We start from the raw sequence: 19,068 nt of genomic DNA, 5'->3' as shown, positions 1-19,068 counted from the left end.
AAGCAAGGCACTAAAATTTACTAAGAATCTCATTAAAATATATTTGAGATTAGATTCATTCGATTTTATTTTTTGATAAGGGAATAACTTAAATTCGTAAGAGAATTAATTGAACTGGAGGATATGTCTGTAGACGAAAACGGGTTTGTCCTTAAATACCGAATTGCATACTATATATTTATGAACCTATTAACAATAAAAATGTCTTTCTCATGAAGAAAAAAAAAATAAAAATTAATTTGGAAATAAAAGAGAAGTTGAAGAATTACACATGTATTAAATATGACACTATTAGTCAATATCGGTTGTATTGAAATGTGATAAACTATACAAACTTATCGTATTATCGATCTTGATCGAGTTTTATTATTTAGGTAACATGTTTGTTGTGTTAGAGAACTATTATTATATATGTTTGTTCGTATTCGTGACATTATGAATAATGAATTTTTGAATACATTATCATTAATTTAATTATAAATTAATAATAAAACTAATTCGTTTATGCTGTAAAAAACAATAAGCAAATATTGTTTTTATTGGGTATTATAATAATATAATTGTCGCGAAAATGTATTTTTTTATATTTTTACTTATACTAACCATTTAACTCATCAACTAAATTTAAACATTCGACAGTAAGAAAGTCTCTCTGTTTGTCAAGGCTTATCTTCTCAAGCATAAATCGACTTCTCAAGGATATTGCAAGAATCGTCTAATTTTTACATGATCAACAGCATTAACTGAATAATATGAAGACGGTTAACCATTACAATCCGATAGTGCAGTTTGTGGTAAATAGTTTAATAGGACTACTACACAAACTTTTAGGCATTACAATCTGTAGAGATATTTTTTAAATACTAACTCGTAAATCATCGTAGAAAATGATAATGAAATGTTAAATACATATTTTTTATATAATTATCGAATGAGAGGTTTTGTTTGTTAAAATATTTTATCCGATTCACTTTCACTTTTTTTTTGGAATATAGTTTCAGGGCACATAATATATACATATGTATATATTATGTACATATTATATATTTGTAGAAAGCAAAAATATACGGAAAAATCTGCAACAGATAAATCACAATAGTTTTATATTTAAATAAACATGTCAAATTTAAAAACCAACAACCCGTTCAGTGACATTCCCGTGGGGATTTTTATTACCACACTTGGTCTCCGTATCGCCAATCTATGTCTATGTTTTCGAAATTTTTATATTCAATTAAATAAGTACTCGATAGTAAATCTATAAAAAATTAAAAAGTTATAAAACTCTGTAGCAGTTCATCTCGTGTAACCGAATTTTGTATCATACCAAATATAAAATATATTCCATTGGAATCAAAAACAATGTAACTTATACTTCTATAAATGTCAAGACTCATCTTTATTAGCAATTAATTGCGGATGAATATCGACTAATGGGCGACCACGAGTATATTTGAATAAACGCAAGACAAAAAAAAGACATCGGACACGTGGCAAGATTTATTAGCGAAGTTCGGCGGATATAGCGTTAAGCGCGTAATTTGAATGAATTATAATATTTTTGTATCTCATTATTGAATAAAATATCATATAAGCTATGCAAAGTCGGGACGAGTACCCAACTAGTTATGTATAAATATGAATAAATCACCTTTGAATCGTATATTCTGTAAAGAACGTGCGTGCTATGCGGAAGTATTTCTAACGCTAAACGAAGACGACGTCGTAAACGTTCTCTGAGATAAAATATCTTAAATGAGGCTAGCACAAGCTGGATTCAGTAGTAGATAAGGAATAACGTCAGTACATGATACTTATAGCATCCTAACTAGCGACGCTGCAAACAGCTTTAAAGTAAAAACCGGATCGAAATTGATTCAGACCGAACATAGAGACAGACGCTTTAGAGATCTTTGTTTACAGTATATGATCACTCTTAACTTTTTAGGTTTTAACGAAGGGCATCGGTGTCTAAATTTGTTGTTATTGATGGGAAATTATTTTTAAGAAATTTAAATCTGGTCTATGGGGACTAGCTTATAATTTTTTTTATGCAGTTTATTTGTTTAGGGCACTAACATCTACTTTTAAGCGTTACTCACCTACACATATAAATCCCTTTAAACCTTTTAGTGCTTATTAAGCAATAGTTTCTGACCGCGGTTTTAGGGAATTGGAAGAGCAAGTGATAGAAACTATGTGTTAAGACTAAACAGGCTATAAACTATCCCTATTCCAAATTTCATCCAAATCGGACCATCCGTTTTTTTGTTACCCAGTGAGATAAAAATTCACATTTATAACATCGAAAAATAGGTTAGTTAATTAATTTAATAGATTAATGTATAATTTAGCTATTAAACATAGACTTTAAATATTATAACTATTGATCATGTTTTACAAGAAAATCACATGTTTTCTAAACTAACGAATGTTATTTTGAATAACAATGATAGCTCATATTATAGGTAAATATTTCTTTGAAATTTCGCATTTAAATAATCTTCTGCATATAATTTAAATCAAATTTATTAAAACAAACAAAAATATATTATATAATTATTGTATTATTATTCCATTCAATTAGTCGACCTATATGTCATACAATACTGTGTTGATTTTGTTTACACATAGTGATGTGTAAACATAATCATTGTAATCAATGTAAGTGTGTAATTAAAATCTAAGAACGCGAATAGGCACGTGAGCTCATATTTTCTTACGTAAGCGTCTTATATCGCAAACAATTTCCTTATTAACAATTAATTTTATTATTATTACAAAAACAACTGTTGACTATTTAGCTTATACTTGGAAAGAAATACGTTTTTATATGAGTCTTATATATTTCTGCAACTGACGATCATCATCTACAGGTCGATGATATGATTTCCAAGAAAAAAAAAAGAACTATTACAACTCGGTGTTTGTGTTTCAATATACCATTAAATACTTCTTTTAAATTATATATAATACTCTTAAAATATTCTATAGCTCCAATAGCTCGGGGCAAATTTTCTTTATTTTATTTGTACTCTTTCCTAGCCCCTAACTACGCGCCTAATGATAAAAAATGGCCTGTTAGAAGAACTACTGTTAGGTAGGTGGTATATAAAAACGTACGTAATTGCTTTTGCATAAAATTTATTATTGCTATTACATGAGTATTCATATGATGTACATATATGAAATACATTTTAGTGTTAGTACGAAACCTCCAGTATGAACCGTATAATTTGATATATGAAAAAAATTTATTATGCACTATGTAGCCGATTTTTCTCGGAAGAATCGACGTATATATTTAATTTAATCTTGTTAATTGATAATTCAAGAGTGCTTATATAAGTGTTCATGAATAAAGTTTATTTTTAAATTATAAATGTATGTCATACCGTTGTCTCTTACAACGCAAAGTCTATATATGAGCAACGTTACCATCACAACACTGACGTCAAAATAATTTCAAAATATCGTTTATAACTTTTTTGAAAGTAAAATTTTTGGTGTAAAACATGTGTGAAACAAACTTATGTATATTTTGTAGGAAGTCCGACACGTGCCGTGATGGGAAACGGCTTGGCGCTCCATTATCGCCCACTCACCGCTGTCTTATCTCTACTTGTGTGTCCGGGGCGCGCAATATTAAAATAAAACGACAAATCTATTTATCTTACTAACGAAAATCTTTATCCGTACTGTTTATATACATATTGTTTTGTTTTTTAATAAAAATTCTTTGTTTCACATATATGCCCATATAAATGCACATTTATTTTATTAACAATATAACTTGCAATATTTGTTTGTTTGTTAAATCAAATCTTACAAGCTGAAATTACAATAACATGTTGCTTTAGTTCCGATGACAATGCATTTTAATGTTAAGCATGACCTGTTTACCCCGGTATGACTGCAGATAAAAAAAAATCCTCAACAATCAACACCATTGTAACCTAATATTGTATACTATCAATAAAAATGTTCTAAAAAATAGATTATTTTATTAAATTGAATATCACCATGTATAATTTGTTTCACCATTTGTGAAACTAATCGAATAGATGTCCACTTTAGTGTACAGAGGTTAATTTATACACAGAAGTAATTGCTTTATGAATGTCTTGGGAACATTTATAATTTATTTACACGGTGTAACTCAAGGATTTTGATAAAAGATCCAGTTTATACACGGCATTCCTTCAACGAGACATTTTTATGTTTATATATTATGTTTCATCTACATACCAAATTAGGAGTAAATGGTATTCTTTATGAATAAATATTCTCCAGCAGCGCTTTATTAATTTATTTTTTTTACATATTTTTTAAAGGTGATTATAATGTTCTTTTTGTATCGTAAAATTATTGCCTTGATGACTCCGTGTTTATTAGGAGCACGCGTTCAAATACATACATATATATTGCCTATTAAGATATAACTAGTGGCCGCCGATTGGTCGAAAATAAATCGTAATTTATTACTAATAGAATTATATTAATGTAACTTGACACGTAGAAGGATAAGCTTATATAATGTTTTTTTCTATGCACTAATTTGTAAGTTGTTTAAAAAATACGATAGCTAGGAAAAATTATGATTAGTTAGACAAAACCTAGCCTATGTTACAATTATACTGATTATAAGAATTATGGCAATAGAGCGAGTGCCTATGTATGCATAACAAGCCTAAACTACAACTTCTGCGCAGTTGGCTAGTTCGTTAAGGTGTAAATATGCTGTCAATGATGCAGAATCTGTTATTGTTTATTTTTAAGCTATCACAAGATTTTTTATTTAAATTGAATTTTTAAGAATAATAAAAAGACAACCTTCCGGTGTTTTTCCAATGCTTTTTTTATATTTTTAACTACTTATTAACGCAATCAAAACGCGTAAATCGCGACGCAACACCTCTGTCAAAGATAACGTGGAGAAGCCCTGTATTTGCGGAGGAACATAAGTTCCTTCGCAAATACAGAGCACAGGGGGTGTGAGGTTTCCGCGCGGCATATATATCGGTAACGCCCAATCGAGCAAGGTCAACTACGTTTAACTTCTTAATTACAGCAGTCGAAATTCAGTCATGAAATTGAAAGTAAAAAGTGTTTAACTAACTGCCCACATATATCCCAGCGCTGGACTTCATATTTTTTTTAGTTTTATTCTAAGTTTGTGGCATATTACATCATGCTGATCTGATAAGAGTTGGTAGTTAGTGACGGACATGGAATTTAATACGATTTACACGTGACGCGTGCAAATTTCTACAAAATGTAGAATTTTCCCACTAATTGAATTGAATAGACTATTTGACTGATTTTTAAAATCCATTTAATATTATTTAGTAGAGGTTAAGGAACCCAGTAAGATGTTTTTTTTTTAAATTCTAGTACATATTTGCTTAAAAATATCAAATTAAAAATTCCATATTTAAATAGCGCGCGAAAACGCTACTTTGACAATATGGCGCTGCAATGGGGTCGGTGACGTCACTTGCCAGTATTGTAATCTGTGACACATATAATCCATATATAGTAGGCAAACGAGGTTAAAAAGCAATTGACGTCATCATAAACCCGACCAATCAAGAGCGTTTTGTGTCACGTGACAAACTTTTAAAGAAATGCATTTTTATTTATGGATTTTTGAATAAATTGATTATATTTTCAACTTTCGTTAATAAATAACCATTTTTAATCTCATTATTTTTCACATTGTCAAATAGCCTATTGTAGACACCAATTAGGCGCATGATAAATCAGTTAGTCTGAGTTTGAAGTTCGCTTAAGATTCTCGTGTACCACTAATTCATTCCACTTCTCAATTAAAAGTATGTCACATAAATAGCAAACCAAAATATATGGTTTAATAGCGACAGAACGTTTATGACTGTAATAACAGTAATGATCCAGAAGTGTCTTAAGCAACAAAACTTTATTACCTTTGCAAGGCGAAGTCAGTCATTTACGAGCTATTTAGGGATACGGTACCGCAGTACATTTAGCATTTTTTCTTTGAATTAAATCTTATTGCACATAAATACGTAGCGATTTTTATCTAGGATATCAATTATTCTATCATATACAAAATTCAAACAATGTACTACAGTATTGTACACCTTGAAAAGGTATTCAAAAAAAGTCCGTGATGGTACATGTCTATCTCTTGGGGATAACCCCTTAAAATCATTTTTTATCCTTTACTTTATTCATACAGGGCATATTTAGGCAATGGTATACGCTTATATATATAATAAGATACAGAAAAATATAATCAACTTATCATGTAAAAATTTCAAAAAGTTTATTATGACTAAATTAATTAATAAATATTATTATTCATTAAAAGAATACTTTATAGAAAAAAAAAACGCCTGGATTAGTCCCAGGTTCCATAATATGACTGATTGAACATTAATTGCGAATAACAGCATTGTCAATCTCTTTATTTGAAAAGAGCTTTTTCGCTGGAGGCTGCTTTCCGAAACGGTGGTAGTGTTTAAATATTGACGATTCAAAAACGCTTCATAGTGAAGTTTACTTGAATAAAATACATTTGATTTGATTTGATTCTACCGATAAACAGCAATAATTAGTATCGCTGTGTTCCGGTTTGTATAGTTTTTGAGTGATCCAGTGTCTTTACAGGCATAGGGAACTTAACTTCTTAGTTCCCAGGGTTGACGGAACATTGGCAATGTAAGGAATTATTAATCGATAACTTCACGTCTACCGTGATGAGAACTTACATACAGGAGAGGCATTATAAAAAAAAATCTACATGAGTAACGCTATTTTTCCAGTTTATTTACGTCGAGCATAATTGGTATATTATGCTTGCTTTATAAAATATCTTAACGATTACGTTTGATCAATTACTTTATATATGAACATAACATTGTGGTCGTTATTGCAGTAATGGAGCAATTTAATATTATAAAAATTAATATAAATAATTGTAAGGATCTGTATTATATTTTAAGGACTTATTGAACGGGTACTAGTTTTTAAGAGTAATAATTACTAGTAGTTAATATGTTTTTACTTCAATTTCTCGGTATTTAAAATCGATTTCTCATTTTATTGTGAAAAAGAATAATAATAAAATAAGTCTTGGTTCGTTTCTCGTGCGGAACGAAAAAGAATCCTATCGAGGCGGCTATCAAAATATTGGTATTTTAAAGGTCATTCCAAAGAATATGTAGACTAAATCTTGTATCTATGCAGTAAAGGTTGCTTTTAAGCTCTTTATAATATTTCGAATTTAGATTATATTTAAATTATAACGTCAACTTCGGCCTTCGGCCTTACGGAAAATTTTGTTGAATTTATACAATGGCAGGAAAATAAGATACCGTATGAGACTAAATTATTTAAAAAAAAACTGGCGATCTGGGAAATATGCTAAAAATAAACAAGCTATAGATGAGTTTGACTTAAGGGGACTACATGAGCTAAATGCAAGTTTTATAATGCAAAAAAGTATATGATCCAATGCAGTAAACCAAATGAAAAAAATATATGATAATCTTCAGGATACATGCTAAGTATTTGTTATTTTGAAAACATGATGTAATTAATTTGGTACGATAGAAAAAAATCACAAAGTTACCTCTAAAAAGATCTTTTAATCAATAATAACTATACTTATATACGTTCCATAATTCTGGTTTTTTGTCAGATTATTCTACAAGCAATATACTATTTAACCTGGGTGTCACTTTCTTAATAAAATCAATAGATTTTTTTTAAATCCGATATTCTTATTTTCGAACAAAATGCGTACGCATGTGTGCGTAAACGCCGTGTACAGACAATGCCGGCCGAGGCCTGATGCTATACAGACGTGTCGATCTTTTCACCGCATCATTCATTACGTTACGAGATATTTTTTTGTAATTTTAATTGTAAATTCATTGTTTCATGTTTTCTTATAATAATTTTATTCTTTCTTGTAAATAAATATATTAAGTTAAAATAGTGTAGTAGTAATTAGGCATTTGTTTTTTTATTATATTATTTGTTATAAATTTTAATTGTGTAAATATGGGAAATAAAGTGAAACGCGTGAGGAAAATTAAAAAACGTTTATATAAATCAAGCGCCGAACATACATATGAACAATATTAAAAGGTAAGAGTATTTAATTAGTAAACATATTATTTTTTTTATAAATTATGAATATTGAAAACATCTATTAGAAAAATGTGCAATCAGTTCGCATATAATCAGATTTTTCGAGCCATTCTTAATGATTACGATAGAGTATTTGGTCAAAGGAAGGAAAACATCAATTGACTTTCATGGGGATCAAGTGTCTACATGCGATCCCCATGAACTCGAAGCATTTTTTTTTCATTATAACTACTATGACATATTAAGATACATATTTTTTAAATACATAATTTTATAATTAATAAAAATGTAATTACTAACATATATTTATTTTTTACAGAATAAAGAAAGTCGAAAACAATAACACGGAAGCTATTTATATTGCGTAAGAGTTTAATTTTATCGATTGTTTATAATAAGAATTAAAGTTATGTATGAACTAATTTTAATAATAATAAAAAAAAGTAAAGTCTTAACAAAAAAAATGTAATTGTTGTGAACCAGAGAACTAGAATATTTAGAAGTGTCATTTGTACGTAATTCATAAATTTAAATTTTTTTGTAACGTCCGCCATATTGGATTGAATATAGCAGCAATTCATGAATCGTGCATTGTCATCGAGATTAAATATGTGTGCCAACTTTCAGCTGAAAGTGGGTGTAATATTTATTCCAAGATTCCAGGACATATGTAATAACATTAATACATACAAGTGAAATTAAATAAAAAAAATTAAAAAAGAAATTAACACTAAATGTTTTTTTTTTGTAGTACTAAATATAAATAAAAATATTTTAAGTTTAATTAAATCAGTTTTATTTTTTAATCATTTTCGAATAACAGTCAAAAGCAATACAAATAATTCTAATATCCTATCTATTTTTATGAGATTTATGATTAAACCTATTATGATTAACCTTTCATTCATCAATGATTCAACCAAATCGAATTGACAACATTTTTTTCTAGTAAATATTTAGATTTTTTTTTTTTTAAATTGAATATATATTTTTTCTTTATGAACCAATATCAATAAAACGAACAAATACTACGCTATATGTTAAATAGAAATAAAAATATTGTAAGTTTAATTGAATCAGTTTTATTTTATAATCATTTGTTAACTAACATCGAAAGAAATAAAAATAATTCTGTTGTCCTATCTATTGTTTATGAGATTTATGATTGATATTCATCGCTCGGTTTGGCGCCATCTATTAGAATATTTGGGCGTAATCTCGTTACCTCGCTTAACCCTTAGTACACGGGTTTGCCGTTTTTGTCGATTTTGTAAGTGTGTGCGTGCGATTCTCAAGGGCACTTAGCTCTTGTAGTCCTCTTAATCATATATAATAAACTTAATACTATTATGCAGTGTGATGCAGTTGGAGGCAGCAAGAGGTAGCTCTCCATGTTCTCAACAGCCGAAGCTCGTGAAGGAGAAATTTAATAAGGTTGAGATTTTATTTAACTTCACCTGTTAGTTCATGTATGTGTGGGGCAATATTGCAACTAAAATTTAAACCAGTTTCATACAACCAATTGACCTGACATTTTGTACACACTGTTGCCGTGATACTACAATAGTATACAAATTAATTCATTTAATGACATGGATTAATGAATATGAATAAATTAAAATTTCATTTTATTTATTTATTACATTTTGAAACGCAGTATTCCACTCAAATTCAACCTCGAAATTTTGTTCTTTTCGCGCTTAAAGTAGTTTCACTTTAAAAACATAAACTTAAATGTAATTTACAAATATTTGTACGTAATTTACATTATAATACGTAAATGACCGAAGCCGGCGGCAGTATTTTGGGTATTGCCTAGCTACAAATATATCTAAAGTATGTGCAACAAAATGAAAAACGATAAATAATTAAAATGTCGAATTTAGCATGTTACGAATTTAAAAGTAACTTAAAAAAAAGGCATTTTTTAGGTTATGTACAAAGAAGTTTCTTTAAGAATTACTTCACTAAATAATGAGATAATTTTTTTATTACAACTTATTTCGTTATTCTACACACCGTTATTATCTGCCTGTTTCTCGTTTTTGAATTACTGTGCAATAAATTTATATAATGTACCTACATAGAGTAAGCAATTATTCTGTATATTTGAGATCAATAATTTAAGACTTAATGCGATATTGAAGACACATCGACATTAAAGTATATTTAGAGTTTATTTAGAGCGTGAATCGATCCGTCGGTCACACAGATTAACCTCATAACAGTCACTAATCCTCGTGATCGGTCACTAAAATAATAAAGAAAATAATTCTTAATTAAATAATCAATTTATCAAAAATACTGAAAAGAAAACAGCTGAAACGTTTAAAAACAATTTAATAACTTGACGATACGTGTCTTATTACGAATTTTGGCGTTATGTAATTTCAAGTACAAAGTTATCTAATACTTAGTCCGTGAACGTAAAACGTAAAGTAGGTATTGCGTATTATTAGTGCTAATCAGTGAAATAACCTGATTGCGATGATAACGTTATCGTACGAAAACAACGATAATGAATAAGAAAACTAAATGATATCTCTACATATAAACAAAAGCTACACTACGTCGTGTCTTGGGAAAAATGGCGCACAATATTATTGATGACGTAACTACCGCCAAAGTGGCATTCTGGGCAAGATTGCATTGGAAGTTTAAATAAAAAAAAAAAAATTATGTTATTTAAAAGCATATATTCATATCGTATTATTGGGACAAATTCTGAGATGAGAACCGAACTACTTTTAATTGACGCGTAATATATTATTTTTTATGTATAAGTTGGCGGACAGGCAAATGGGGCACCTGATGCTGAGTGTTCACCAATGCCAGTAAGATAATTTGAATAATTCCTTACATCGCCAATGCGCCACTATCTTTGGAACTAATATGATATGTCCCTTGTGCGGTTTGGTTCCTCGCTTGAACCAAAACACAACGGTACCAAATATTGCTGCCATGCGGTAGAATATCTATCAGTGGAAATAATAATAAGAACATGTTTCATTTTTTAATGTGTATTAAGGTAAACGTGCAAATGAGTACTCTGATGTTAAGTGGTAATACTACGGCAATACATTGTTGGGCTGTTTAGAATAATTTATAAGTCATGTAGGTATGATAACACCTGTATGATAGTCCTGACACCATAATACGAGTATATAAAATTTATTATAAAATTTGTTTCCACGGTTATCAAATAGAAAGCTGATAATGTGGGCAGAACAAATCGCTACTAAACTTGTTGATAATGAAACGATGTTCTATTTACTTTTCGCAATGAGTTATTTGAATCAATATTAAACACAGAAAAATGTTTACAGACGTACAATGGGCTGCCTTTCATTTACTTTAATTTTCTACTTCATATTATGTTAATTAATAATGAATGGTGGAGGACAATCGCAATCGCATATTGCGTCACTAGATCATTGCCAAGAACCTTACACGTATGTATAATAAATAGGCCTTTAGGCGAGGACATACATATAATATAGCAAACATTCAGATTATGGCAAGACACAGGCTGCCAAATTTTCAAGCGTTATGAAACACGAAACCTTTTTACCTACAGTATCCTATTTTATATGATTATCATCTTTCATTGGCCTGGTTTTATTAAATGCTAGAATAAACTGCATTACACCTTTATACATTTTAATTTATCTATCTATTCGACTTTACTGTAAAGCTAATTTCTCAAGACTAATGGAAAGCAGTATACAGTATATATAAAATATTATGGACGTAGCAAAATATATGATACCTATTATATATAACAGCCTCGTTCGTGTTGTGTAAAGGGGTCCGACATCGACTCAACAAACAGTTACTGAGTTTTACTTCAGGAATTCAGTAGCAGTAATGAGTTCGGAAATTATCAGTGATTACATTCCAGTGCCTTTTAGCACGGTAAACCATGGTTCTGCGCTTTGACTCTTCCTCTCTCTCTCACTCACTCTCTCTCTCTCTCTCTCTCTCTCTCTCTCTCTCTCTCTCTCTTATAAGACTAAAAGAGTGAAAATAAAGTGAAAGTAGTGAAAATAGAGTGTACCTTATGCGCATGTGCACTGTAAAAATCACCTGCACGGTTTATTATTCTCAACCGGATCTCAGGATAACATCATATACAATACTGCTTACATATGTGTTAGTGTAGTATATACACTAACATATGTAACGAGTGTTTGTGTACTGTAAAATAAAATAAACCAAAAAATGAAAGTGAGTATTTGTTTGTTCTGCTTTCGCACATCAATGTCTCAACCGATTATCGTAAAATTTAGCACACCGATAGTTTGCAATACGAGACGGACGAAAGCTTTACCGAACAAGTAGTACGAAATGTACATAAATTTCGCGGCAACGCGTTTGATATTTCGCATTTTAATGCTCTTTTATAAAATTTATCAATCACAATATCCTTCGTGCACATTAATTAATATTATCAAAGATGGTTTTATAATCTAGTTAAAGTTTCTTTACTTTAACATGGTCTAGTTTCATAAAACAATCAAAGGTTTTATTAAATCGCAAAATATCAAATAGACGAACTTTACTTATATGAGACCCTAAAAACTTTGGCATTATGAAATAGTATCCAATCAGATAAAGTTATTTAAGTTAGTATAATATCCCCAATAAACCTAAATCTAACGTAAAGACAATCAATAAAATGCTCTACATATTTGATGCCAAAAAATATTGAGTATTATATTATATTAATTTTTATCTACTACCCACTGGTACCCACAGACTCACGTCATTTTGTATATTATTATGGGTAGCAAAATTGCGCTGTTTTGTCACAATGAATAAAATAAATATAGTACCGTAAGAACAACGAAAATAGGTCGCAACCACAGCTGATGTAAGTTCCGTAAATAAATACCACTGACACATTGGCTATAAGTTTAAATAAACTAAACAAAATTTACACGAGTACAAAAACATCACTTATTTCAAATTTATTTGTTTTATAAAATTAATAATAAGCCTATATCATAAATACCAGATTCTGATTGAGATATTACTTTACAAGATTGATTTCCAAATACTTGAAAAAAAAAGTAAGAGATCTATTATAACTACAGCTGTACCTGTACTGGGAGTTGGAACAATTGAAGGAAGACCATTGGCTGCCGTTTTGTTGAGCGAATGAAAATGGAACAAAAACATCGTAAATTCAAGTTCAAGATGAATGAATAACGCCACTATATACGGGCGAAACTCAATGTACAGGTAAACTACACGATGGCAGTCTAATACTCTAAAATAGGCAGTTTTTTATATTGTCCTTTAGCTTACACGCATATTAAGATGTAGAGTTTATTAACAGTAATTAGAATCGTGACCTCGATGAAATTCATGAAAATACCGAAAATACATTTTTTTTTATCAATTTGCTCTAAATACCATTGTTTCAAGCTACAAAAATATATAATATAATATAACATAATAAAATATACCTGCGTTAAAAAATTCATAAGAATATAGCAATAGGTACAAAATTGATTTAAATCATAAAAAAATGAAATTGTAAATATTTCATATGTTACATTAATGAGTCATATTTGTTGTCAACATTAAAAATCTTGGTAGTAATCGAACATAATATTCGTAACTAAATTCGATAATTTATTTAGTTGTGTTTTTTAAAACACATATAAAATAGAGGATTATTAATAAACAAAATTACTATCTGCTAATAAGACCAAACTAATAGGTCATTTAAAATATTTTGTCTTTGTACATATCGGTAAATAGTTAATAGGTACATTGAAAATCAGTATAAACTACAAATATATCTGTAAAATCTAATAATGATTCCATATTTTAAATTTTATGACTAGATTAAGATATTCTTATCACAACTTTATATAATTTTAAACGTACCTATTAATTATTTATCTTTAACTATAATATAAAAAAATATTTACATATATTAAAATAATTCGTTGAATGATCTGTCTATGTCTATCAATGATTTATACCATTTAATTAAAAGTTATCCTTCAAAATGTGTGTTTTAATAACATTCGTATATTACGCAACGACATCTAAAGTAAATTAGATTTAATCGTAAAAACAAAATTTTAGAAGTACTTAAATCATGTTTTATTGTACATAATACAGGCTTTATCTCGACATGGCCACTATTATCAGCAAAGTGATTAGTTCTCTACGTATTATTTATTATGAGATAAAAAACATACCTCACAGTTAGTCACAGCAACAAGTTCACGGCCGAAACTCACACAAACTTAGGCACAAAATCAAACAATGCTAACTTTGTAAACACTATTCACACACACGCGGTTGCAAACCAAGATCCCGTTCCGGAAAAAAAAAATGGTCTAAGTTGAATGAAAACAGTATTTTTCAAAGACCACTTTATACAAAATAACAATATCGGTTACATGTAATACTTGCAAGTGAAAGTTTTCACGATAACGACACAACAACAAAGAGGTTATGTTATTGTTGATGTAAACGAGAGCGTCAACGCCGTACGAACTCCACTTTATTACTAAACGAACGATCTGAATTCTGAAGTGAATTGCGGCCTGCGAAACGGTTTCGAACGAAAATGACGTTCTTCGTCGTGTCTCATTCCCGCGCTATGCCGCGCGTTGTCGTGAAGATAGAGTTTTGTTATAAAACTTAAAATTGCAGTTTTATTTCTTTTATATTTCTTGGTATATGAAGTTCATTCAAGATAGTTTTAAATCTGTTAAGAGATAATTAAATTCGGCACTTTGTAAAACTTTTTTAAAAATACCTACCTAATTAATATTTATCTTTCTTAATGCGAAGACTATTGGTATTGATGGAAAATATTCTTTGTTAAATATGTAGATAAATAAGGTAATCTAACCCTAATCAACAAGCCACTAAAAGCCGACGAAATAATATTTTAAATAAATAAAAAGGTGGCCTATTATTCATGGGTACAAATAACAGTGTATAAAGCGAATTATTTTAGAAATAGATAAATATTTATAGATACCTAATATTTATCAGAATATTATGTTCATATACTACTCCAGAAAAATATTTATTGTTTATAATATTTACTCATAATAACAATATAACTATTTTTAATTATTAAAAATTAATATAAACACATAAATCGTAATTACTATTTCTTTATAATATTTTAATTGAACACTAAACACTTTTTAATTTATATCTTTAGAATAATCTTCAAACAAAGTTTATAATATACTTAATTTACTCACAACTGTAGAGTCTATGAGAACCTACGTGACCTTCATAATTGACACCAGCGCCAATAGTGGCGAAATTTAGCATTTAGTGTCTATGAAAAATTGAAAATTATGCTGCTGTACTAAATTAGTTATAAATTTAGAAAAAAAATCAAACGGTGTAATTTATTCTAAGTAAAATTTATTCTTAACTAAGTACTTTTAAAAAATTATAGATTAGCAGTCCGAACGTAATAGTTTGATAAAAGCTAAAATGATAAACATATAATTTAAAACTAAATTAAATACTTCTAGTCTTACTCCATTCATAGACAAAAGCTTTTTAACATTTTTTAAAGAATTGTATTATTTCACTAATTATATTTTTTGTTAGTACTCTAAGTTTTTAATAATTGGGTACTAAATGATATTGTTGTCCGAGTTGAAATTATTTGATCCACGATCTACCTCACATGAAAAAACAAAGACAAATCGATAAATATATCTTCTGTATTTTTTAGGTTGCTAGAGTATATACCTACCATCTAAATAATGACCTTCTCATAAATGTGGTTTTGATATTGATCAATAAATTTGAATCAGTTTTACTATAAGTATTATGGCATAATACAACATAACAACCTGCTGATCTTAGTTTCTTATTAACGTTTTCAATTCGTCATTTAATTATATTTTTATTATATTAATGTTTATTGTTTCAATACGGTTAGTGTAATATATTAATGTATTCAATTCGTGAATATTATAAAAAAAAAAATATTAAAAAATTACATGCTTCGTGAGTTTGTATTACATTTTTACAAACAGCTTGGCCTCACATATGAACTTACAAAATTAACCACAGAAGCGCCACTAGTTTTTACGTAGCTTCCCATATGTCTTAAATTCTTAATCGACTTTTGTTTTCTAAACTAATTATAATATTAATAATTGGTAAACTCAAAATCCACCGAATATTCACAGTGGACATAATCTGACAAGAATAAAAAAAAAAAGATCTTAAAGAGAATATAATAAACATAATAACAACCAGAAATAAATCTCAATTGCCGGGGTCGTGGTTAAAATAAAATTTTAACACTTTATAATACTGTCACTTTATGCTACATGTTTAGTGTTACAGTGGTTCGTGCCATTTTGCTGAAAATTATGCCTTCGGAGTCGTCGGAGCGATAGCTCCCAAATAAATTTTACATTTCTTTGCATTAACATTGAACTACTATTGTTTCTCAAAAAACAGGTTTCTTGATGTATGTAATTCCTTCTGTTATAGAGATTTTAACTACTTTATTCGAAGAAATATGCAAGAATTCTAAAAGCCCCTTATTTGTTCTATTTCATTCCATTATCTGTATTGATAGCAGCACTCGCTCGCTTAAATTACAATATATTTACCCCAATATAATTATTATAATTGTGTTTAAAGTAAATAAAGTGATAAGATGTATTCTGTATAATTTTAATAATATAACCTAAAGTTACCATAAAAAATAGCAAATACACATATTGTCGATGACTCCGAACTCCAGCTGAGTGAACATTTCAGGAGCTTATTATTATTAAATAGTATTATATATTTATAGTATTCTATATTTATAATGAAATATATTATGTTTTACTAATCATTTTAACTATGATTAAATTTATTGTCATTTTGAAATTATCAAATTGTGTAATAAATAAACTGAAAATATATCGCCTTACGTAAAATGCGAAATAACCACTATTTATCTTATCGAATACCGGTATTTAACCGGTAAAAAAGCATATTAAGTCACTACATCACAGTCACGGTAGTGATTTTGTTCTTAGAAAATTTAAATATCTGCGCAGCCACTCATGGCAAATTTATGACTTAAATTTATTATTTTATAAAATATAAATTCTCGTCATGTTTTATAATTTTTTAATAAATTATTTGAATCCATTAATGTTAAGTTGAACAAAAACCGTAAGTGTTACTATACCAGGTGGTTATTATATTTATAAGTAAATATATTTTTAATTAATTAAATAGCGTTCTCGATATTCGATTTTAATCAAGCTGCATTCATAATCGAAAACTTTATTTTTAGTACAGCACTCATCGCTCATAATAACCAATGACAGTTTGATATTTCCTTGAAGTCTGACATTTGACAATTTTGTACCCAAAGCGGTTAGGAGACGCCATCGCTGACAGTTGACACTTCTTGGTTGTTTTGTTTTAAATTTTACCGGACTTTCATACGAAACTTTGCTTATAAAATAATTATATAGTTAAAATAATTCATTTAAAATGATTAAAATTACACCGTGGACTGGTGGTATAGAGGAGGAGTATGAAACGCAACATTTTGGTTTCGGAGCCCAAAGGCTTAAAATATCTGTACGCCAAATGGTTGAACAAAAAATTCAAACTGGTGTAAAAGATATGGAATCATATCTTCAAGAATCATTGGATTTAAATGACAAAGATAAAATGACACTAACCCATTCATGTGATAAGCTTATTCACTTGTACTGTGAGAGGGCTGGACCATCTCTGGATATAATCGATGAGGAAATCGAACGGATAGTTAAAATACCTCATAATGTATTGCTACCTGAAGATGAAGTACAATTAGAGGAAATATCTGATGAAGACTATGAAAAGTTACGTGAAGAGGTCGTTTCTTTAAGGAGAAGAGTCGAAAGAGGCGCTTTAATGGAAGCATTATTGACTGCTGAAGAAGAGGAACTGTCATCAGTTGAAAAGGTATGCGAAATAGCTAAGAAGGACATGGAAGTATTAGATTTGTTGCAAAAAAATTTAGAAAGTAGCGACAGTGTGAAATCTATTCAAAGTGAAGTACAGTTTCTTTGTGCTAGTGTACCTTTTATAAATAAAAATGAACAGCTCGATATATTTGATGAATAGCATCATGTCACAACACACTTAGTCTTTATTTTAATAAGTAAAAATCAGCATTACATATAACTCACTAGTTAAGATGAACGACTAAATAATAATCAATAAATAATAAATATTGGACAACATTATATACTCTGATCCCAATGTAAGTAGCTAAAGCACTTGGAAAATCGGAAGTAATGACGGTACCACATAAACCCAGATCCAAAACAACATAGGAAACGAATGAACTTTTTCTACATAGACTTGGCCGGGAATCGAACCCAGGACTTCGGAGTGGCATACCCATGAAAACCGGTGTACATACTACTCAACCACAGATGTCTTCAATTCGTCGTTTATTCTGTCCAAATGCTATGGGCTAGTACGTATGCTTCTTTGCATTTCCTCTGATTAAGCCGTTTCTGTATAATGATCATTCCATATAGCACACAAAATAAATTGTAAATACAAGTTTATAAAACTCGCCATTCGTTAACTGTATCTTTTAATACGATTCCAAGAGAATATGTTAAGATAACTTTAAATAGACTATTTTATAATTATGACGAACAGGTTTTTTGTGGTTTTCATTATGATAAAATAATTCACAGTACATATGGCAGTGTTATTTAATAAATAGATAACTATATAAATATATGTATTTAAAGTATTTTGTAATGAATAATATATTTCGTGTTACACAGTAATCCGTGTACTTTACGATATTATGTAAAACTTATTGGATTACTTTAAAATGTATTCTGCATAACATTGTTTTAAATATATCTTCATTGAAATATGAATAAATATTTTAATTTATAT

The 19,068-nt window shown here is 29.0% G+C and overlaps 2 protein-coding genes across 3 annotated transcripts in view; one reads left to right on the top strand and one right to left on the bottom strand.

Annotated features, from left to right (window-relative positions):
• Window positions 1–14,649, bottom strand: part of LOC125070144 (dual 3',5'-cyclic-AMP and -GMP phosphodiesterase 11) — a 230,927-nt gene extending 216,278 nt beyond the window's left edge. For both annotated transcript variants that reach the window (XM_047679862.1, XM_047679861.1), the window contains exon 1: window positions 14,358–14,649. The gene's annotated coding sequence lies outside the window, so the exon portion shown is untranslated. The remainder of the gene's footprint in view (window positions 1–14,357) is intronic.
• Window positions 14,650–17,539: 2,890 nt separating this feature from the next.
• On the top strand, window positions 17,540–18,862 carry LOC125069939 (protein MIS12 homolog). The gene has a single exon (XM_047679567.1). It carries the CDS (start codon window positions 17,650–17,652, stop codon window positions 18,268–18,270), a length of 621 nt encoding a protein of 206 aa, XP_047535523.1. The 5' UTR covers window positions 17,540–17,649; the 3' UTR covers window positions 18,271–18,862.
• Window positions 18,863–19,068: the final 206 nt, after the last annotated feature.

Source organism: Vanessa atalanta, chromosome 16, assembly GCF_905147765.1.
Source record: "Vanessa atalanta chromosome 16, ilVanAtal1.2, whole genome shotgun sequence".
NCBI classification, from domain to species: Eukaryota; Metazoa; Arthropoda; class Insecta; order Lepidoptera; family Nymphalidae; genus Vanessa; species Vanessa atalanta.
The sequence above is the reverse complement of the archived record's forward strand: the minus strand, read 5'-3'. Positions and strand labels throughout refer to the sequence as shown.